Source organism: Orycteropus afer, unplaced genomic scaffold, assembly GCF_000298275.1.
Source record: "Orycteropus afer afer isolate SDZICR_OR568_19922 unplaced genomic scaffold, OryAfe1.0 scaffold00292, whole genome shotgun sequence".
Taxonomy (NCBI): Eukaryota; Metazoa; Chordata; class Mammalia; order Tubulidentata; family Orycteropodidae; genus Orycteropus; species Orycteropus afer.
In genome coordinates this window covers 527,152-549,494 of record NW_006921879.1, presented here as the reverse complement: position 1 = coordinate 549,494, position 22,343 = coordinate 527,152, and the positions used below count along the sequence as shown (strand labels likewise).

General features: G+C 43.9%; 2 protein-coding genes across 2 annotated transcripts in view; one reads left to right on the top strand and one right to left on the bottom strand.

Annotated features, from left to right (window-relative positions):
- Positions 1-12,659, top strand: part of TEP1 (telomerase associated protein 1) — a 34,236-nt gene extending 21,577 nt beyond the window's left edge. The window contains exons 32-55 of the mRNA XM_007951221.1: positions 80-168; positions 439-553; positions 1,210-1,450; positions 1,630-1,753; positions 2,636-2,760; positions 2,890-2,989; positions 3,195-3,350; positions 3,465-3,677; positions 3,941-4,094; positions 4,188-4,400; positions 5,632-5,792; positions 6,072-6,185; positions 7,079-7,186; positions 7,696-7,828; positions 7,916-7,992; positions 8,094-8,226; positions 8,350-8,486; positions 8,649-8,773; positions 9,758-9,901; positions 10,050-10,149; positions 11,680-11,785; positions 11,896-12,101; positions 12,226-12,330; positions 12,537-12,659. Coding sequence (XP_007949412.1) covers positions 80-168; positions 439-553; positions 1,210-1,450; positions 1,630-1,753; positions 2,636-2,760; positions 2,890-2,989; positions 3,195-3,350; positions 3,465-3,677; positions 3,941-4,094; positions 4,188-4,400; positions 5,632-5,792; positions 6,072-6,185; positions 7,079-7,186; positions 7,696-7,828; positions 7,916-7,992; positions 8,094-8,226; positions 8,350-8,486; positions 8,649-8,773; positions 9,758-9,901; positions 10,050-10,149; positions 11,680-11,785; positions 11,896-12,101; positions 12,226-12,330; positions 12,537-12,659 — 3,302 coding nt within the window. The remainder of the gene's footprint in view (positions 1-79; positions 169-438; positions 554-1,209; positions 1,451-1,629; positions 1,754-2,635; positions 2,761-2,889; positions 2,990-3,194; positions 3,351-3,464; positions 3,678-3,940; positions 4,095-4,187; positions 4,401-5,631; positions 5,793-6,071; positions 6,186-7,078; positions 7,187-7,695; positions 7,829-7,915; positions 7,993-8,093; positions 8,227-8,349; positions 8,487-8,648; positions 8,774-9,757; positions 9,902-10,049; positions 10,150-11,679; positions 11,786-11,895; positions 12,102-12,225; positions 12,331-12,536) is intronic.
- A 6,244-nt stretch (positions 12,660-18,903) lies between these two features.
- PARP2 (poly(ADP-ribose) polymerase 2) overlaps positions 18,904-22,343 on the bottom strand; it is a 12,148-nt gene continuing 8,708 nt past the window's right edge. Inside the window, exons 9-17 of the mRNA XM_007951118.2 lie at positions 22,077-22,239; positions 21,716-21,854; positions 20,858-20,921; positions 20,642-20,776; positions 20,245-20,372; positions 19,970-20,069; positions 19,517-19,615; positions 19,162-19,286; positions 18,904-19,063 (exon numbers count right to left, since the gene is read on the bottom strand). Of these exons, the coding sequence (XP_007949309.1) occupies positions 18,904-19,063; positions 19,162-19,286; positions 19,517-19,615; positions 19,970-20,069; positions 20,245-20,372; positions 20,642-20,776; positions 20,858-20,921; positions 21,716-21,854; positions 22,077-22,239 (1,113 nt within the window). The remainder of the gene's footprint in view (positions 19,064-19,161; positions 19,287-19,516; positions 19,616-19,969; positions 20,070-20,244; positions 20,373-20,641; positions 20,777-20,857; positions 20,922-21,715; positions 21,855-22,076; positions 22,240-22,343) is intronic.

The following is a 22,343-nucleotide window of genomic DNA, read 5'->3' as shown; positions in this document are numbered from 1 at the left end:
CTGTAGCTCCAGGGATGTGATCCAGGAGGTGCTGCAGGCCTGAGCCCATCTCAGTGTCTGTTCAATGATTCACCTGCAGCTCAGCTCTGGAAGACATGTGACCCTGATGCCTCAGGTACCTTCCGAAGTTGCCCTCCTGAGGCTCTGGAAGACCTGCCTTACCACCTGGTTAGTCCTCAAACCCCCTGATAGCTTTCCCCAACCAATGCTTTAGATATTCTGAGATCACCCTACCATCACTACCACCACCATCCACCATCCACCATCCACCATTGCCATTACCCCATTCCCAAACCCCTTGTGTCTCTCTTCTTTCAGTTTTCCTGCTATTTTTTCCTTTGTCCCAGCTCTGGATCTCAGTCCAAGATGCACAGGCTGTATTTAAGAAAATGTCTCTCCTCACTATATCCCTAATGCATCTAATCTGACTCTTCCCAGCTCCAGAGTGGGAACCGTGCCCTTCTCGCGAAGTTCCTCACCAACCTCCACGTGGTGGCGGCACACCTGGAACTGGGTCTGGTCTCTCGGCTTCTGGAGGCCCATGCCCTCTATGGTGAGATGACTGACTGGGTGGTTTCTTCTCTGAGGTCGGGGTTCCTAGGTGTGGTCATAGGGGGTTCTGCTCAGGAGGAGGGGAATAGAAAGAACAGTCAAGTTTTCCATTTCAAGTTGAAAGAGTCAAGAGGGCAAGTAAGTGATTCTCAGGAGACCTTTTATCTAGATCTCTTAGACCAGAGTTTTGAAGCTTTATTTAATGGGTATAAAATGTAATGGGCACAATCTAGGAAACTCTAAATTGCAGATCCTTAGGTCCCCAGATTCTGATTTCCTAGGTCTGGAGCATGTCCTTGGGTGGTGCAAACAGTTAGTGTGCTCAGCTGCTGAACAAAAGTTGGAAGTTCAAGTATAGCCAGAGGTGCCTTGGAAGAAAGGCCTGGTGATCTACTAGAAAACCAGCCATTGAAAACCCTATGGAGCACAGTTCTGCTGTGACACACATGGGGTTGCCACTGAGTCATAGTTGACTCTGTGGCAACTGGTTTTAGTCTTTTAGGTCTGGATTGGGGCCCAAAGCTTTGTACTTTTAATAGTTGTTCCTGATGTATGGCCAGAAGACCAGACTTTGGGACTTACCCCTTATGAGTTCATAGGTGCTGAGGATAATGGGGTCCAGAATTGCTCCCCATTGCCACGCAACCTCTTTTATAGTTTCTTCAGTCCCTGAAGAGGAACAAAAGCTCCCTGATGCTGATGTTGCTGTATTTCGTGCCTTCCTGAGGCAGCAGGCTCCAGTTCTTGGCCAGTACCCGCTACTCCTATACCAGCAGGGAGCCAATCAGCCTCCAGACTCACCTGTTTGTCACCAGGCCCCCCAGCTCTCCCAGAGATGGCAAATCCCACGTATACTGCGATGGCGTAATAAACCCCAGACCATGGGGGGCCAGGCAAGGTAAGACACTCAACGCCAGACCCTGGAAAGCCCGCCAGAGAAACAAGGTGCAGCCCATTCTGAAGCAGAAGAATAAAGGACAAATGAGAATCACTGAGGAGAGGGATTCAGACAGAGAAGTGCAGAAGTAGGTTCACACTCATGTCTTTTCCCTCATTTCCTCTTTCTTCTTTCTCTAGTTCCAGCCTGTGTCTGTCAGTTTCCTCATCCCCCACAGCTGTGGCCTTCTCCAGCAATGGGCAAAGAGCAGCTGTGGGTACTGCCGATGGAACAGTTTACCTGTTGGACCTGAACTCCTGGCAGGTATGGCACTCAAGGCAGAGTTTACCTTCAGAAAAGCCTCACGGATTGCTTTGAAGCCCTAAACAAGCCAAACCCAATCTGCTTTCACCGTTGTTGATTCAGCAACTTCACTCCACTCACATGTGATCAAAAGGGGTTATTCAGAAAATCAATCACAGCAAATATTTGTTGCACACCTTCATTCACAGGGCTTAGGACATTGTATTTGCCTAACAAGCAGTTCTTTTTGTTGGGAGATAAGACATTTAAGGTAAAAAGAAGAACTAAAGCATAGTGCTGTGATGTAGGTAAGGACAGAGTGAGTTGTACAGTTATAGGAGGACATAGGATGGAGAAGGGCAGGTATTCTGGGTTGAATGAGGAACCTGAGCAGAGACACAGAGGGGAGAATGTTTTTCATAAATTGCTGGAAATGATTTCAGCAGAAGGTGCCTGTGGGTGGTCAGAAGTACATTAGGCTAGAGATAGGGCCCACAGCCACTCTCTCTCCTCTTCCCCTGATAACACCCTACACACCCTAACATACATAGGTATGCACATAAGCCCATCCCCTCCTCCAAGAAATCCAAACCAAACTGTGGCATTGATTCTGACTCATTGTGACCCCATGTGTCTCAGAGTAGAACTGTGCTCGGGAGGGTTTTCAGTGGCTGATTTTTCAGAGGTAGATCTCCAGAATCTCTCTGTGATTGGGGAATAAGAATGGGGTTTAGGGTAGGGAAGGAGAGATGGACCCACTTGAACCTGTGCATGACCTGGGAATATAGACAGCCAAGGACTCAAGTCCTTGCCTTGGTCCCCTTTTTGGTTGGGGCCTGGAGTGGGGAGACATGGAGAGTTGAGGCAGTAGCCTGAGCTGAGCTTTCCCACTCCCTCTCATAGGAGGAGAAGTCTGTGGTGAGTGGCTGTGATGGCATCTCTTCTTGTTTGTTTCTCTCGGACACCTTCATCTTTCTTACTGCCTTTGATGGGCTCCTGGAGCTCTGGGACCTGCAGCATGGTTGTCGGTAAGGGGACCCTCCTCCTTCTCTTGCAGTGGGGGTCTTACTCATTTGTTGGACGCCCAGGGGAGGGAAATGAGGAGGGAACCGATGGCCAGGGGATCCCTGGGGCCTGACTTTAACTTCCTGGGACAGGGTGCTCCAGACCAAGGCTCACCAGTACCAAATCACTGGCTGCTGCCTAAGTCCAGACCGCCAGCTGCTAGCCACCGTGTGCCTGGGAGGATGTCTAAAGGTAATGCCTACCTTTAGGGCTGTGGTGGTCCAAGTGGCTCTGAACTGTGAGTCAGCCCATGAGGAGGTCCTGTCGCTGTGGCAGAGGCTGCTGACAGCTTGGCCTCAGGAAGCCTTCCCTCCTGAGGGCAGGGAGATGGACAAGGTGACTCCTGGACTGGAACCTCAGGCATTCAGCACCCTGATTACTTTTCTGTCTTCTCTAGCTGTGGGACACAGTCCGTGGGCAGCTGACCTCCCAGCACACCTGTCTTAAGCCCTTCAACTGTGTTGCCTTCCATCCAGAGGGACAGGTGATAGCCACAGGGAGCTGGGCTGGCAGCTTCAGCTTCTTCTGTGTGGATGAGCTCAAAGTCACCAAGGTAAGAAGCGCAAGTGGTTAGAAGGTACGGAAAGACAGACATCAGTAGTCTGTGTAACTTCAGGCTTGTGTTAAGAGGAGGCCCTAACATTTTGATTTCTAACTCCCTGTGTAGGAACTAGGGGCCCCAGGAGCCTCTGTCCGTACCTTGGCCTTCAATGTGTCTGGGCGGGTTGTGGCTGTAGGCCGGCTGGACAGGATGGTGGAGCTGTGGGCATGGCAAGAGGGAGCACGGCTGGCTGCCTTCCCTGCCCACCATGGCTTTGTTGCTGACACCTTTTTCCTGCGTGCTGGGAGCCAGTTATTGACGACTGGAGAGGATGGCAAGGTCAGGTTATAGAGGATGGGGGTGGGTTGTGAGGAAGGAGTCAGCAAAGCCAGGGAGTGTTGGGTGAGGGTGGTACTTTTGCTGAGGAGTCTGTGGAAGAAGTGTGACTGGTCGGAGCAATGGGGAGAAGGAGTGTCTGTGTGTATGGGCAGCTCTCCTGAAGAGTCTCTGGAAGGAGGACTTTATTGGAGAGGTATAATTCTGGGAGTGAAGAATCAGGTGGTGGAGGTGGAATATCTTCAAGTTCTTTTCTTGGCCCCCAGGTCCAGGTGTGGTCAGGGTCTCTGGGTCAGCCCCGTGGATGCCTGGGTTCCCCTTCTCTCTCTCCTGCCCTCTCCGTGGCTCTCAACCCAGATGGTGATTGGGTGGCTGTTGGGTACCGAGCAGATGGCATTAGGATCTACAGAATCTCTTCAGGTACTGAAGGGGGAAGGGATGGGGTGTTTGAGTCTTTGGAAAGAGGCACCCCCTTTCCACACGTCTTACACTTTTGTTTTGCTCCTTTTCTAGGTTCCCAAGAGGTTCAGTCTCAAGGAGTACATGTGGCAGTGTCTGCACTGGCCTGGCTCAGCCCTGAGGTTTTGGTGACTGGTGCAGAAGATGGGTCCCTGCAGGGCTGGGCTTTCAAGAAAAGCTCCCTTCAGTCACTCTGGCTACTGTCCAGATACCAGAAGCCTGTGCTGGGACTGGCTACCTCCCAAGAACTCTTGGCTTCTGCCTCAGGTACTGCTGGGCAAGGGACAGGGTTGTTGAATCATTGTTCCTTGTAAATATGCTAATATCTTGGATTTATATGTATAAGTATATATGAATTTATATGTATATGTATATAGAATCGAAATCAACCCCATTGCTGTTGATTGATTTTTATACCAACCCTATAGGACAGAATAGAACCACCCCATAGGGTTATAAAGGTGTAATCTTTTTTTTTTTTTTTTAATTTTTTGGAGGGTTTCCTCCCCTTCCCTCCTACCCCTTAAGGTTGTAATCTTTATGGAAGCAGGCTGCTATATCTTTCTCTCACAGGGAAGCTGGTGGATTTGAACCACTGACCTTTTTGGGTTAACAGCCTAATAGTGCTTAACCACTATGCTATCAGGTCTCTTCACATATGTATATACATATATATAAATATGTATATGTGTGTATACACATATTTATATATAAAAACACATATATGTATGCATATATGACTTTTAAATAACTTTCAAAAAAACCCACCTGTTGCCATTGAGTCGACTCCGAATCCTAGTGACCCTATAAAACAGAGTGGAACTGCTCCACAGGATTTTCAAGACTGTAAATCTTTACAGAAGCAGACTTCCTCATCTTTGTCCTGCCAAGAGGCTGGTGTGTTCAAACTGCTGACCTTTTGGTTAGCAGCCAAATGCTTTACCTACTGCACCATCAGAGCTCCATAATAACTTTCCAAGTGCTTTTAAATGCATTTATCTCGAATAATCAATCTAGACTTTGTTTTTTCCCCTTTCACTAACCCTGATCTTGGGACTTTGCAATCTTAATAACCCTTTGGGTTCCTGCCCAGTGGGAGGACTTTGCTATGAAAAGGGCTGGGTGTTCCTTAGAAAGTGAGAGAGACATGTTGAGGTGAAAATGCAGAATGGCCTTAGTCCTTTCTAGGTACAGGCTCAGTCCTCACTGATAGTGAAGTAGAAGTGATACTAGGCACCTGAGGAGGGGTCTGGAACAGCTACGATGGGAAGTGTGGTAGAGAGGGAGAGAGAGAAGGAGCTAGAGCTGAGAGTACCTGGCTTTCTTGTCCTGTGTTCTCACTTCATGACTGACCCTTGCCTCAGGCCTTTCCACAGTTTGATGACTCACCCATCCCTCAGACATCACCCTTGGCTCTGATTACTTCTGTCTTTGGCCTTCTAGGCCTGTCTTGTTTCCTCTTTCAGCCAGCCTTCCTTTCTCCCTATTTCCAATGCAGAGGATTTCACAGTGCGGCTGTGGCCCAAGGAGTTCCTGACTCTCTCACAAAAGGGAGAAGAACTTCCTTGTGGCACTGAGCTTCAAGGACACGAGGGCCCTGTAAACTGCTGTAGCTTCAGCACGGATGGAGGCAGCCTGGCCACTGGGGGCAGGGATCGGGTGAGCCACAGAAGGATGTAACCCTGGCCCTTCGTTCCCTGGGCCCTCAGTCTCCCCAGGCTCCATAATGTCTCTGGTTCCTATGCTCCTTGACAGCCCATTTGACATTGCTCCCCCCTGCTCTTTGCCAGTCCACACCTCCTATCTTCCTATGCTGGATCTGTTTACCTTCCTTCCCTCAAGAACCCCTATTTCTTTGAAACTTCCTACCTAAAATAGCCCTGGCATTCCCATTTTCCTTTATGGCCCTGACTACTTCCTCTCTTTGGACCTATCCAGAGTCTCCTATGCTGGGATGTGAGGATGCCTAATGCCCCTGTTCTGGTTCGCTCCTTCTCTGCCTGTCACCGTGACTGGGTCACAGGCTGTGCCTGGACCAAAGACAATCTACTGGTGAGTGAAGGAGTAGGGATCCATGGGGGAAGACTTCCCTCTCGGGCAACTACTCAGCCCTTTTCTAACACCCATTAATAACAGTAATAGCTAACATTTATTGAGCACTTACTATGTGCCAGGCATTGTACTAAGCTCTTTACTTAGTACATAGTATCTCACTTAACAACCCTATAAAGTAGATGCTACTGTTATTTCCATTTTACCTACTAGGAAATTGAGGTCATAGAGATTAAAGAACATGTCCAAGGTCATGTAAGTGATGCAGCTGAGCCAGGAAACTTTATGATAAGAAAGCCATATTCCTAACAAGAACATAGTACTATCTCCCCAGAGACTTGGGATGCCCTTTCCCTGGAGATAAAGGATACTGCTGTGATTTCTAAGGCAAAAGTAGTCTCAAATTATTTACTCAGGGTTGGTGAAGCTAGTTTCTCCATGTAGAAGCCCATGTTGTTCTTGAAAAGGGATGAGGAAGGAGTGAATATCAGTTTCATAGGTATGTCATAGTCTGTCCTACCCTGGCTTCTAGGAAGCCAGATCTTTCCTTGGCATTGATAGACTTTCGACCTTTCTCTAGGTTTGTTGACTGACATTATGTAAGGATAACAGCTCCTATTTATTTAATGTGCACTGTGTGCCAGCCAGCATGCTAAGTCCTTTATATAGACACACCCAGCCCCACAACAACCATCAGATAGGTACACTGTCATTGTCCTCATTGAATAGATGAGAAACCTAAGGGTCAGGGATTAACTTGCCCCAGATCACAAGAGAATGAATGGTGGAACTAGAATTTGAACCCAGGAGAGGCCTTGCTCTGAATCACGTAAGTATAAGAAAATGCTGGAGGGATGCTGATAATCCCACTTCTCTACCGTCTAACTCTTCAGATCTCCTGCTCCAGCGATGGCTCTCTGGGGCTGTGGGACCCCAGGTCAGGACAGCAGCTTGGTCAGTTCGTGGGTCATCAGAGTGCCGTGAGCGCTGTGGCAGCCGTGGTGAGAAGACAGTGGAAGGCTCACCAGGGGTCTCTGGGAGGGCTGTGGGGGCTTTGGGAGCCTGGATGCATTGAGTGTCTAATCTTAAAAGTGAAAGGAGTATAAAGAATGAGATGCTTGAGACTAAATTAGGACAGGATTAAGGCTGATATTTGGTGCAACGGTAAGCATTGGGAACATGAAAACACAGCATCTTAGTACCATGACCCTATGGCAAGATTGCACTCCTGAGCCATGCAGCCGCACCATTCCTGAGTTGTCCTCACCCTTTGGCATCTTCTAAGCCCCTAATAGAAGAAAGCCCTGGCAATCTGCTTCTGTAAAGATCACAGCCAAGAAAATCCTGGAGGTCTACTCCGTAATACATGGGATCACCATGAGTGGGAATTGACTTAATAGCAATTGGTTGTTTTACTGTAAAGCCCCTAATGCCCAGCCCACACCTGGGTTGTCATATTTCCATGTCTTGCTCAGTGTGACTCTGCTCTGATGCTGTTCTCTGGATGCAGGAGGAGCATGTGGTGTCTGTGGGCCGGGATGGGACCTTGAAAGTGTGGGACCATCAGGGCGTGGAACTGACAAGCATCGTTGCTCATTCAGGACCCATCAGTCACTGTGTGGCTGCCCAGGAGCCACGTGCAGGTAGTGGAACATCAGCCACTTTCCCTTACTTCCCTCCCTTCTCCTTGCTTCTTTCCTTCTTGTCAATCCATTGCTATGTCTCATCAGCTGGCCAGCCCGGGTCAGAGCTTCTGGTGGTGACTGTTGGACTGGATGGGACCACTAGGTTGTGGCATCCACTCTTGGTGAGCTCCTACAAGGACTGGGTGGGGTGGCAGGTGGAGAGTATATATTGGCAGCCTTCTGTTGTATCAACCCTCCACTTCCCATCTCCATCCCTTCCTAGGTGTTTCAAACACACACCCTCCTGGGACACAGTGGGCCTGTCAGTGCAGCTGCTGTCTCAGACACTGCAGGCCTCCTACTGACTGCCTCAGAAGATGGCTCTGTACGGCTCTGGCAAGTACCTAAGGAAGCAGGTGAGTGACGCGAGGAGAGAGGCAGGGTGCGACAGAAGGGCATGACACCGAGATAGCCTGGTGTCTTCTCTTGTATCTCAGCAGTGGCCCAGCTTCTAATGATGTATTGCCTTTTCTCTCTAGAGGACAAAAACAGACCTAAGAATCCTGTAGCCATTACTGCTATGGCCTGGGCCCCAGATGGTTCCATGGCAGTGTCTGGGAATCAAACTGGGGAACTGATCCTGTGGCAGGACGCAAAGGCTGTGACCACAGCGCAGGTGAGTTGGGGTAGCCTTGGTTCTTTGCTCTGTGTGGGTCTGGCCCAGCTGTGGATTTAATGGTACACACCAGGGATAGAGATTGCATTCATGCCTGGGAGGGGAAAGAGGGTCAATCCTTTCCCCTCAGAAACACTAGATATACCTTATTATGTACACCAGGCTTCAGACCGCATCAGTGCCCTGATCTGGTACTCGGCACACACCTTCTTCGTTCTGAGTGCTGATGAAAAAATCAGTGAGTGGCAAGTGGAGCTGCAGAGAAATTCAACATCTAGAAATTTCAGGTGAAAGGAACCAGCTGGGGTAATATAGTAGGAGCAATCCTTTTCTTATACCCAGATTTTACTCCAATCACTCTACCTCTGCTTCTGAACTAGGACAATGGGATGTTAGCTATAGAAAGGAAAAACAGTTTCTGGGAAATTGTGTTCTGCTCCTCACCATGTCAATTGAAATCAATAATTATCAGGTGCCCTCTTTATGCCCAGTGGTGGGCCAGGGAGTGTGAACCAGAGACAAATGAAATTTATTTTTTAGCTAATAAGGAAGCTCACAGTCGAGGAATGTGCATATAAGGAAACGACCAACACTATTCAGAGTGATTAGTGCTATAACGAAGATACATATAAAATTCTTGGGGCTGCAGAATTTGAGAAGGTGTAAGGAAAAGGTGGCATGGGGGTGTATGCTGTATTCTAGGTATAAGTGCGTGGGTGCATGCTGGGACTGGGGTGAAATTGGGTGGAGAAGCTAAACTGGGGCTAGGCTGTAGAGGGCACAGTGCTTAAGAATTTTAGGTTTTATTCTGACAAATTTGAGCAGAATCTTGATCTGAGTTTTAGGAAGAGAACTGGTGGTAGTATGAAGGATATGTAGTAGCAGAGAGAACCTGAAGGTAGGGAGGCCACTTTTATAGCTGTTGCTGGAGTCCGAGAAAGACATGCCTGCCCTGACTTGGACTGTGGGATTGAGGAGAGATATAGGTACAGACATGTGTTGTATGTAGAATCTACAGGACTTACCAATCACTTAGAGGTAGGCAGGGAAGCGAAAGTCAAGAGTGTTAAAGATTCCTAGTTTGAGCAAATAAGGGGATGGTGATGATGAACATTGATATTAGAAAAATAGAAAAAATAACAGGCTTTGTAAGCAAGGTGATGCATTTTGTTTTATATTTCACTCCCGAAGAGCTCATGGGGAACTGAGAAGTCTGAGATAAGTTCTAAAGTAGGCTCTTTCTCTGTCCATTTTCTTGGGTTGTACTATAGCCTTCACCTGAACCGAGTTCTACAGGAGGACATAGGCATCCTGTCAGGTCTGGGCCTGGCCCCTGATGGTCACTCCCTCATCCTGGCCAACGCAGATTTTGAATTGTTGCACGTAACACCAGGGAATGATCCCTCTGTAATCTGGTAAGATCCAAAATTCTGCTTCCTCCCAAGCTGGAAAAAGAAAAAGTGGATTAGCACTTACCCTGGTGTTGAGTCTAACTTACAACAAAACACTGAGTCTTACAGAGAGGTGTTCCTGAGCTCAGCCTCTTTCTTTCTTATGAACCAGGAGCTGCTATACAGAAAATGGTCTTGCAATGTTGTCTACCCACAAGGAGTATGGTGTATTTGTCCTGCCATCAGTGGCCCCTGAAGTTCTTTCTTTCTTAGTAAGTTCTGCTTGGGTGTGTATTAAAGCAAATATTTATTGAGGACCAATCTGTTTTTTAAACCTTGGGGCCCATCATGGAAGAAATTGTGAAGGGAAAGTCAGTTGGCTCCAAATTCCCTTCTTCTTCAACTGGAGAGCTTTGTATGTTAGGGTTCTATATAAGATTTCATCGGTACAAAAAAAAAGATTCTATTATTTAAAAAAATTATGGGAAACCATAAACCTAGGAATTTTATTAATTGTATTATTACTTTTTCATGTTTGTTTTTCTTTCCCACCATGAATATTAGCAACTCAAGAGAAAGGACTGCATCTTGTCGCTGTCATTCTGCTTAGCCATTTCCTTATAGATATGCAACATTTGTTGAGTCGGGTGTGGTCAAAGTTGGCTGGTCACATCAAATATAGGTCCTTAGAGCCCTTTGAAGGCCCTGCATGATGCAAACAGTTAACAAGCTTGGCTGTTAACTGAAAGCTTGGAAGTTCGAATCCACCTTGGAAGGAAGGCCTGGTCATCTACTTCTGAAGCACAACTCCACTCTGACACACGTGGAGTCACATAAGTCGGAATTGACTCAATGGCAACTGGAAGTGGGAAGGTGCCCTTGTCCCTAAAACACTTGTCAAATCCTAATCTGCCTATTTGCTACTTATTACTAGAGTCTGCCCTTTACCCAGCAATTCCACTGTTAGATACATGCCGAAGAGAAATGGGTGCATATGTTCCCCCAGAATACTGGTAGCAAGAATGTTCATAGCAGCTTTATTCCTAATTGCCAAAACAACCCAAATGTCTATAAGCAGGATGTTGTTGTTATTACGTGCTGTGGAGTCAGGCCCAACTCTTAGCGACCCCTCCTTGGGTTTCCAAAGCGGTGTTACTACGGAAGTAGATTGCCCAACCTTCCTTCCAAGGAGTGGCTGGTGGGTTTGAGCTGCCAGCTTTCTGATTAGCAGTCCAGTGCCTTAGGCTCTACGCTACCAGAGCTCCTATAAGCAGGATAGTAATAAATAATTTGTGGTATATTTATACAAGGTAATACTAAATGACAAAAAAATAAAAAAGGATGGGATACTGAATACTGATGAATGGAACAAGATAGACATAGGTTATAGATGGTATGTTGGATGAAAGAAACCAGACACAAAAAGTACACACTCTTTGATTTCCCTTAAATGAAGTGTACAGACTGGTGAAACTAGTACATGGTGATAGAAGTGAGAACAGTACTGAGCTTTGGGGGAGGTGCTCTGGTATGGACTGGGAAGGGGTATGGGGAGAACTTGCAGGAAGATGGAAATGTTCTACATCTTGATCTGGGAGGTGATTCATGGGTTATGTGTGTACTGAATATTCATTGAGATGTACTTTGAAGATTTGTACAGTACTTTACTATATTTAAGTTGTAGCTCAAAAAGAAAGGAAAAGAAAAAATGTCTTAACTAGTCAGAGCAAAAAGCTCTTGCTTTGTCTGGACAGGACTGAGTGGTATGAGTAGGCTAAATAAAATTATCTATGCTTTCACAGAGACAAAAGGAATCAGGAGAGTTTGAAGAGAGCCTGGACTTTAATATCAACCTAGAAAATCCTAGTGGAGCCCTAATAAGGGTAACTCAGGCCAAACCTGAATCTGGTGAGTGATGACAGGCAGACCCAAGGGACCAGTGGATGGCCTCAGAGAAAATGGTGGTGCTTCTAAATCTAAGGCCTATCCTGGCTCTACTTCTTCCCTTGGAATGGCAGAGTCCTCATTTTTGTGTGCCAGCTCTGATGGAATGCTGTGGAATATGGCCAGGTGCTCCCCTGAAGGAGAATGGACCACAGGTAACATCTGGCAAAATCCTGAAACCCAAAACACAGAAACAGAATCATCTACATGCCTGGATTTAAATGTCAGCATGGACACCTGGCGAATAAACTTCAGCCTAAAGACACGGCAGTGTAGAAAGGTGAGTCTGAGGGAAGGATGAGTTTGGAAGAAGAGGGCTAGAGATCTGACATAGAAGACTGGTGCTTCCTTGACTGAAAAATGCTCACGGAGAAATCATCATATGTCTCTCTCTCTTCTCTGAGATCCACTCGGGCTCTGTCACAGCTCTCCATGTTCTGCCTGAGTTGCTGGTGACAGCTTCAAGCGACAGAGATGTGAAGCTATGGGAGAGACCCAGTATGCAGCTGGTAAGTGTGTGCAAGGGGGGCATACAAGGGATGTCACAAAAGAACAAACAGGGTAAGAAAGGGCAAGATCAACATCTTGGTTTCTTTTGGCAATGATGCTGTACCAACCTTTTTCTAAATAAAAGGCATTAATGTGAGAGAAAAATAAGTTGGTAGAGAGGCCTTAGGTTTGTAACCTTCATCTTTCTCATTTGTTCCCATTGTAGCTGGGCCTGTTCCTCTGTGAAGCGGCGGTTTGCTGCCTAGAACCTTGGCTGGGTCCTGATTCTACCCTGCAGCTCGCTGTGGGGGATGCACAGGGCAATGTATACTTTTTATCCTGGGAATGAAGATGTTTTGACTCAGAGGAAAGATGAAGCCACTTGTGCTACACATAAAAAATCTGAAGAGACCAGGACTTGCTTTCTTAGTAAGGTTATAAAAATAAAGTGCCAGACAATCTCAAGGATAATCCGCCTGTGTTCTCATGTGGATTGGGACCAAGAAGGAAGAATATGGATGTTCTGTTTCTTATCTGATGTAACATTAATCCTTACTAGAACTGCCAGAAAGTAAATCATATCATTAATTAGCACTCTTTGAAACAAAGCTTTAAAATCCTGTGTCACTTGCTAGCCCCAGGGATCTAGGATATCATTCTTGCCAGGAGGAGGAGGAATGACAGTGATGTTGGCCAGCACTAGAATAGACAGCTAAAGGCCTCTCCTTGGCTAAATAAGACTAAGGAGAGGAAGAGCGAGTCATTAGTGCCCACATCAGGGCATACAGAAAAACTGTGATAAGACTGGAACAAAACTAATCTCTCACAGAAACAGCCCCATCTTAACAGAACTGACTACCTAGATGTGAGGTGAGCAGACAAGATACTGAGCGCAAAATGAGTCTGCTGGCCCTCACAACCTCTGACAGGGCAGCAGTAGCCACTTGATTTGCAGGCATTAGTCAATGTAGAAATTGGCATTCTTCTTCTTCTTTTTTAATGCATTTTATTGAAATATAATTTATGTACAGTCAAATGTACAAAATTAAAGTGACCTGGGTCAGTGTATTTTTTTTTTGCAGTGTTTGCTTCCCACCCTCCCACCTCTGACAACCAACAAAGAAAGTTTCTCTCCATGTATAAACCTTTCCTTGACCCTCCACAACAACAAAATAATACTATATTTGTCCTGTGACTGACTGACTTCACTCAGCACAATGTCCTCCAAGTCCATCCATGTTATGCGGTGTTTTGCTGACTCTACATTATTCTTTAGTGCTGCACAGCATTCCATTATGTGTTTGTACCGTAGTTTGGTCATCTACTCTTCCGTTGATGGGCAGCATGTCGGTTGTTTCAATCTTTTTGCTATTGTAAATAGTGCTGCGATGAACATGGATATGCATATTATCTGTTCCTGTCCTGCCTCTCACCTCTCTAGGACATATACTTAGTAATGGGATTGCTGGTTCAAATGGTATCTCCAATTCCAGCTTTCTAAGGAATCACCATACTGCTTTCCACAGTGGTTGTATCACTTCACAGTCCCACCAGCAGGAGTCCCAATCTCTCCACATCCTCACTAGCATTTGTTATTTTCTGTCTTGTTGAACCTTGCCATCAGTGATGGGGTGAGATGGCATCTCACTGTTGTTTTGATTTGCGTCTCTCTGGTGGCCAGTGATCATGAGCATCTCTTCATGTATTTGTTGGCCACCTGAACATCTTCCTTGGTGAAGTGTCTATTCATGTCTTCTGCCCATTTTTCAATTGAATTAATCCCTTTGCTATTGAGGTGTTGGAGTTTTCTATAAATCTTAGAGATAAGTTCCTCGACAACTATGTAATTATTGACAACTATGAATTTGTTGCTGTCATTTTGTTATGTGTTTTTTTGTGGTGTTCATGTCTTTGTTCCATGTAATTTTCTGTGCTGAGCTCATTTTGTTTATGAAACATGTTATCACTTCCTTTGTTGCTATTGTTTTAGTATTTGCTAAATATTTGTGCTGGTCCTCTTTTTAATTTTGATGTGAAGGTTTATCATTTTTCTTTGAGGTTACCCTGTGATTTATAGTTTTCTTCCCAAGTTTAGAACAGTCGTTCTATCTTGTAGTTGTCTTGACTTCCCTACCATTTAGAAGTTCTGTAACTACACATTTTTTTCCCTCTTTTTGGTTTGTAGTTGTCCTCGTTTGTCAATTGATGTCTCTGGTTCCCTGTTTACAATCTTGTAGGCTTATTTATTTCGGATACTTCCATAGCTGGGTTGGTTTCTGGGTTATGTTATCATGTGTGTTAATGGTCAGTTGTTGTTTGCTGTTGTTGGGTCTTTGTCCAAAGGACTGCCTTTAGTATCTCTTGTAAAGCTGGTCCGGTTTTAAAAAATTCCCTTAATTTCTGCTTATCTGGAAATGTCCTAATTTTACCATCATATTTGAGGGACAGTTTTGCTGGATATATAATTCTTGGTTGGAAATTTTTCTCTTTCAGGGCTTTATATATGCCATCCCATTGTCTTCTCACCTGCATGGTTTCTGCTGGGAAATCTGAGCTTAGTCTTGCTGGTTGCCCCTTGTAGGTAACTTTTCGTTTCTCGTGTGCTGCTTTCAGGATTCTGCCTTGTCTTTGGTGAGTTTGATGATGATATGTCTTGGTGATTTTCTTTTGGGATCTCTCCTGTTTGGGGTTTGTTGGACTTCTTGAATGGATATATTCTCATCTTTTATCATACCAGGAAAATTCTCTTCCAACACATCTTTGACAATTTTTTCTGTGGTTTTATTTTTCTCTTCCTGTTCTGGAATTCCGATGACACATAGTTTATTCCTTTTGATGGTATCCCACATGAACCCTAGGCTTTGCTCATTTTGTTTTGATCTTTTTTCTGATTGATCCCTTTCCAAAGAACTCTTGAGGTATTTACCTTCAGTCTCACTTATTCTGTCTTCCATTGGTTCAATTCTACTCCTTTGCCCATTCAATATATTATCTATTTCTGAAAATTTAGTATTAATCTTCTGGATTTCTGTCTGCAGATTTTGTATCATTTCTAATTTTTTTCATTTATCATTTTCTTCTTGTATTGTCTTTCAAAATTGTACTAGGGTTTTCTGTTTTTCCTCCATTTTGTCAGTGTTTTCCTTGATCTGTCTCTCAATTCGCTGAAGGTACCTAAATATAATTCTTTTGAATTCCTTATTAGGGAGTTCCAATGCTGCATTTCCTCAGGGATATGTTTTGGGTCTGTATCCTGGTCCCTTGTTTTTCCTGCTTTATCTTGCTTCTTTGTGTGGACTGTGATGCTCTGTTGTCTCTGAGGCATTGTGATGTTTTTGTGTTTATATTTATTGGTATTGTATTTTGGGGTGACTTGCCCATAATTTTTCTTTGTTTATATGTTATCTACTTAATCAGGGTACTGTGCTGTGCTCCTCTATTTGCTAGTTGACATCACCTGTCTCCTTTCCTGTTGTCAGCCTCTTGTACATGCCTGCCATCCTTGGCAAACGGAGCCTATACTTAGGTCCCGTTTTCATTCAGGCTTTTCCATTAGTTGGTGCCTCATCCACTTCTGTATACTTCTTTTCAAAGCTCAGGGCTCCAAGATTATCTTCTATATTTCTATCAATTGGTTTCTTTTCTTTGTTGAAGAGGTTCTGTGTAGCTTGTCTGCTTATTCCTCCATCTAACCGAAGTCCAGAAATTGGCATTCTTAAAAGAGGTCACAAAACTTTATTTCTCTCAAATTGAATTTCATTAAAACTTGATTTGAAAGATGGAACATGGCTATGGACTTAACCTGAACTTTGATACTCTTAACCAAAAGTTCTAGAAACCTATCTTCATACAAGTATGTTCTACGGGAGGGAGAGTTTCCTAAGGCCCTTTCACTCTAAGGGTTGAAGAAGGAAATGTCTTTTGTGTCCAAGAATTCAAAGATTTGTGTAGACAACCCATGACTATTATAGGGCTTTGGGTCTGGGTTGGTAGGGCTCTCTTAGGGAACTGCCCTACACTGAGAGAAGTGTTTTGAGGATTTTAGATGTTATGAGTTTTACTCTCATTTTAGCCTCAATTTTACATGGAGAAATCCACCTGAGAGACTTTAGTGCACCCAGTGTACCAGTGTCTCCCCAAACCTAAAGGTAAAGGCATAAAAAATGCCTTCAGCTGGTAAGTCTCAAAAACAGGTCATGCTTATACCTTTTAGGTACCTGTTACAATGGCTCAACATATACCTTCTAGACTACCTCCTCCACATATACCTTGTGACTAGAAGCCCCCATTCGGGCAATTTGAAAGTTATGATTCAGAATCCTACCCAGAAATCCTGCAGAGAACCATGGTATAGCATCATCCTAAAAGTCCCTGGTTTCAGCCCTTTGCCTCTGGCTCTCCTGACAGTGTGGGCCAAGGGCCAGAAACTCTGAATGTCTACATGTATTGATCTGGAAATTCTACAAAAGCACCTCAGCTAAGGCTGGAGGGATGGGATAGGGAAAGTTAAGTGGAGACTAACTTGCTCAATATACTCTGCCTTCTTGGCCAGGTCTGCTTAAAGGGTTTATTTTTCAGTCTTGGAGATATGTAAGTTCATAATCATTTCTTACTGAGTAGAGACAAGGCAGACACTAGATGTAAGAATATATGTGCCTAAGGATATTGAAGGAAAAAGTTAAGTTTTATGCTGAACAACCTTTGGGCTTTTACCATCAAACAGAATTTCAGTTTCTCCCAGTGTCTGCTAGGATAAATTCCAAAGTTATAGCCACTGGCCTGTGGGGCCATAGGACATTTGAACAATCTATTCTCCTATCCACAAAAGCATATACTAAACTACCTATCCTCATTTTCATATGTTGAACCAACTTTGTTTTTCTGTGATAAATCCCAACTGGTCATGGTATATAATTCCTTTTATATGTTGATGGGTTATAAGCTTTCTAGTATTTTATTGAAGTTTTTTACATCTGTATGTATTAGGGACATTGTATAGTTTTCTTGTGGTATCTTTATCTGATTTTGTTATCAGGGTACTACTGCCCTCTTAGAATAAGTTGGGAAGCATCTCTTTCTCTTTTATTTTTTTAGAAGTGTAGGAAGCCTACTTCAGTTTTAATAGCAGTATAGTATATTTCAGAGTGGATATAATATTTAATAAATTCCTTACTAACATTTTTTTTTGTATAACAATGCTGCAGTAACATCACCTATGCAAAGATCAAACCAAACCAAACCCACTGCCATTGACTCAATTCTGACTCAACCCCATTGGGTTTCCAAGGCTATAAATCTTTTCTTTAAATTGGGACTTGGGTGAAAATTCACAGAGCAAATTCACTTTCCATACAGCAGTTCACATATACTTTGTCTCATGACATTGACTACAGTTTACCACAATGCAACAGCTCCCCTCCCACTTCCTCCCGATAGTTACCTCTTCCCTGTGTCCATCTCTCCGTGCACTCCTGCCCCCTGAGCTAGTCCCCCTGTGCATCAACAGCCCTTCTTTCTCCCATTGTTCTTTCCAAGGAGTGTATCTACCTTAGGTAAATGTTCAACTCACATGCCAGTCTTTTGTTAAGGCTATAAATCTTTACGTAAGTAGATCACCTCATCTTTCTTCTGCAGAGCAGTTGGTGGGTATGAACCATTGATGTGGTTAGCATCAGTATGCCACCAGAGCTCCATTATGCAAACACGGGCATCTGTAATTTCTAGGTCAACAAAGAGATATATATATATATGTAAATACATATATGTATGTGTACATATGTGTATATATGTATATATATATATATACTTAAAATTCTGATACTGGTAATCTGGTCTCTGAAAAGTTATAGGTGACTGTTTTCATTTAAATGTCTTTCATTGTTAATTAAGGAAGTGTGGTATGCATGAAAATGATCAGAAAATCTCTGGATCTGGTCTGGATTTTAGTACTTTTCAGATGGGTAATGTACAGTGAAAATTCATTCCACTTCTGTGCCTTCCTCCCAAGATGCATTTCATCTTAGTGACAGTCCTCTAAAGACTGCCTAAATGTCTGGATTTCTCCTAAGATTTAGGATGTTAAGTGGTGGGAGACTTGGTAAACAGCTGGTAAATGGGGAGTGAAATTTGGATGGGGGAAAAGAGAATTCAGCCTTTGCTGCCTTTCTGCAATAACAGCCATCAAACCCAGTTTGTAGGAAAATGGGGTAAAGCTATAGTCCCCATTGTTGTTGTTGTGTTGTTGTTTGCCATCGAGTCGGACCCAACTCATAGTGACCCCTCCTTGGGTTTCCGAGGCAGTATCCCCATTAGTATCCCTCAATGCACAGAGGCTATTGTGCTGTGAAGAAAAAGGTTCTGAGCTACTAGGGGCCAATCTAACTGTGGGATACACAGAGCAACGTGTATCTTTTGTCCTCAAAATGAAGATAAACTAATACCAGGAGAAATACATGCTTGGAGAAGCAAAGCCAAAGGAGCCAGCGGTCAGTTTGTACTGTTTTATTATATAAAACATAAGAAAATTCAAAAGCATTAACATTGCCTAGTTTGTTGATTGAAGATATATTCTCTGGTTTATTCAATATAAACATTCACCAAAGCTGCAGGAAATTGAATTGAACCTTCAGAAGGTATCGCATACGGACCTGGTTGGGGTTATAGACGATGAATTCATTGTAGTTGAGGGTATAACCCTCTGGATTCACAACTCCTGTGTCACCAGCTGGTCCCAAGGGCACTGTGCTCCCATTCCTGTCAAATGGAAAAAGGTGTGCCAACAGCAGCCTCTGGTGCAGAAGTTGGAATGGAGGAAGCTAAAAGGAGTGGTCTAAGCCTCCTGGGTCACTTACAGGGTGATGAAGCTTGAAGGACTGGGAGCCATCTTGCCCAGCCCCTTGGTGCTGTGTTTGCCCTGAAGTAATCCTTCTGCCTCAGGATTGGCCTTTAGTAGCTCATTACACTGACCTAGAGCTACCTACAAAGCAAAAGACCTTTGAATGCCCATGTCCGACTGAGAATTAGATGGCTCTAAAGCCAACAAAAAAGCCCACCAGCAGTTTCTTCCCAACAGAGGAATGCAAGGCAGTGGGAATTGCATTTGCTCCCCTATCAAGTCTCCCTTTTGGTTCTGGGGTCCAACTTTTCTCTTTTAGAAAAACAGGAACTAATAGTCAATTAGAGATCACAGATGTGCTCCTGCCTCACCTCTGATAACAGCAGCAATCCTGTGTCCTTTAGGCGAGAAGCAAAGCAGTAATTGGCACTCTTGGAAGACATGTCAGCAAAGTAGATTCCTTTTCCAAACTGAAATATACAAACAAAACATCAAGGTCAGCTGCTCAAACCACTGTGTTAGAAGGCAGGCTCAACCACTGACCCTGTGTCTCCATTCTCTTCAACACGATATACATCATTTTCCACTTCCTCCCCTAAATTCTACTGCAGAGAGGGCAGAACCATCTGTGAATCTCTGCTTTCTGGTGAAAGGAGGGATATCATTAGGAAATTAAAGAGAAAATGATGTAGTAAGAAATAGCAGGATTATCAATAAAGTGGTTTGATTCTTGGAAAAGGGGCATCACCTAATCCTACTCTAGGAAAAAAGGAAATTACTATATTTCCCCCTGTGCTTCCTTCCATTGTTCAATTTCTACTCACCATATAACCTGTGATGGGAGCTTCAGGTGGGGCAACTCGAAGCCCATGGCTCAGGATTCCCACCCAATTACTCAGCCTGGAACCATGCCATAGCAGCATCCTAAGGAAAAATCATTATTGTCAACTTGTACTCTCTGGCACACAAAGCCCATGAGCATAAATAGCCAACAGCTGCCTCTGTCATCTCCTCTATAATTTCCACAACTACACTGCAGGCAAGGCCCCGAGAGTAAAAAAGACGGGATGTTTTTCTGAACTCAGAGCCAGACTCAGACCTGTTATGAAGGTCCTCTCTGAAGGCTTCTTTCTCACCCTCCTTCTCTACTTCAAAAACGTCCAGCAAGGTCATGGTATAGTCACTGTGTGTGGGAGCATGGGTAGACTGCAGGTACTGAGAAATCACCTGTGAAAAAGAATGAAAGGAATGGCTGCTGTGGCCTCCAAGAGAGACTGGGCCGAGCTGAAGAACATCATGGCTTCTGGTAAATCCTGGCAGAACTGTCTGTCTGCTCCCAAATGGTCTCATGAGGTAGGAAGAAGAGCTCTAGTACCCAAATTCCTAGTCAATGAAAACTGTTCTATTTGATAGTTTTCTCTCAACCAGAAGCAGAGAACAGTGGGGTAGGAGAGAGAAGATCTATAGATATGAAAAGAAATGATCATTTTTCTTACTTTGAACTCATAACTTGCGTGGTCTAGAGGGTGCATGGCACAATGGAGGTTTCTATAGTGTTGATCCAGTGGGTGTTCTGGGCTTTGCAGCTCTGTTTTCACCAGCTTGATGGCAATTTCAATGTCTCCCAAAGCCTGATAAGATGAGATACAGAATCAATGTAGGAGGAAATTAGGACAAGAAATTTAGTACCTCCCAATCTGGACATCTCTCACCTCTAGTAGTTGCACTTTTTCTGCCAGTTCTTTCTCTGTTCGGATTAGTGGAGGGGTACGGAGTCTAAGGAAAGAGGTATATAACCCATAAGATATGTGGCCAAATGGCCCATAACTAAAAATAGCAGACTAAAAATAGGTCCCTTAGAAAACAGGTATGAGAAACTGGGTTTTCATTTGAAAGAGAGAGATCTGTGAAGACTTTTAACTTCCAAATATATAAAAGAATAATAGATATATACTCTGAGTGATAGAATACAAATTATATAGATTCTGACATTTGGGACAAGGATAGAAATACTGCGAGTTGGAATCAACTCCATAGCAGTGGCTTTGGTTTTTGTTTTTTCACTAAGGTATACTGACATCAATAAGGAATTGTTGGTTATAGTCCCATCTAGAAGCAGAGGTACCCCTGTACCTCATAAAGTCACATGGTTTTAAAAAGAAAGAAGGCACAAAAAACAACATATAGACTGAAAAAAGATAAAATGTATTTCATGTGACCACATTACTTGAGTTCACAGAAATGGTGTTAATGTGGTTATAATTACCGTAAGGAAAAGGAAAACATGGATGCCATGCTTGAAAGTATTTTACTTGGTGGTTAGATACTAGACTCATTCTCTCTTAAGTCAGTAATTTCCACTTGGTCAGGGAATATGGTTGTAATAGACCACGAGACTGCCTCAGATATATGTGTTAGCTGATTAAATAAGCTATCTATAAATTATTTTGGTTCTCTATTCAAGACAGTAATTTCCTTAGAAATGAAAATTTTGAAAGATTATAGTTGCTGCTAATAGATTTAGTGGATAGGGAGTAGTAGAACAGACTGATAGTCAGCACAAGCCTTACCCAAAGTCATGTGGGATCCTGGTATAGAATTCATTGCATGCTTCTGTGAGAGCTCGTCCATGCCGGCCAGCCCGAATACAGTCCTCAATCTTCTTAAGAGACTGGTAACCTGCCTTGATTTGTGCAACTGTCAGCTTTCCTGCAGACCCAGGCAGAGATCAGATTTCACAAACAGGGTCTCATCCAATAAACTGCACTTAGGTTCCTGCCCAAGAAAAGACTTTCAAAATAGAACCTTCCTCTCAACAACTTTTCACCCTCAAATCCCTTTTCCTCATTCAATAGTACCATAATGGTGATGGAATATCCCATTAAAGGAACTAGGAAATATGAAAATGTAGGACAGAATCTGAAGTCCTACCAAGTGGGGCTTTCTTGGTATCATACTTCATCTCTACCATCATCTCTTCCATGGCTTGGACATTACAAATCAATTTCATCAGCTCCTGTACCCGAAGATCTAGCCGTGACTCTGGTTTCAAGGAGGATTTAAGAGATTCCTCTTCTTTTGTTTCTTTTTCACCCTATTGCAGAAAAAAAAAAAAAAAAATCATTAAACTCTGAAAGAATCTATTTGAAGCTCCCTGTAAGGACTGGCTTTCTAATACCCCTGGGCAGATGATCCTCA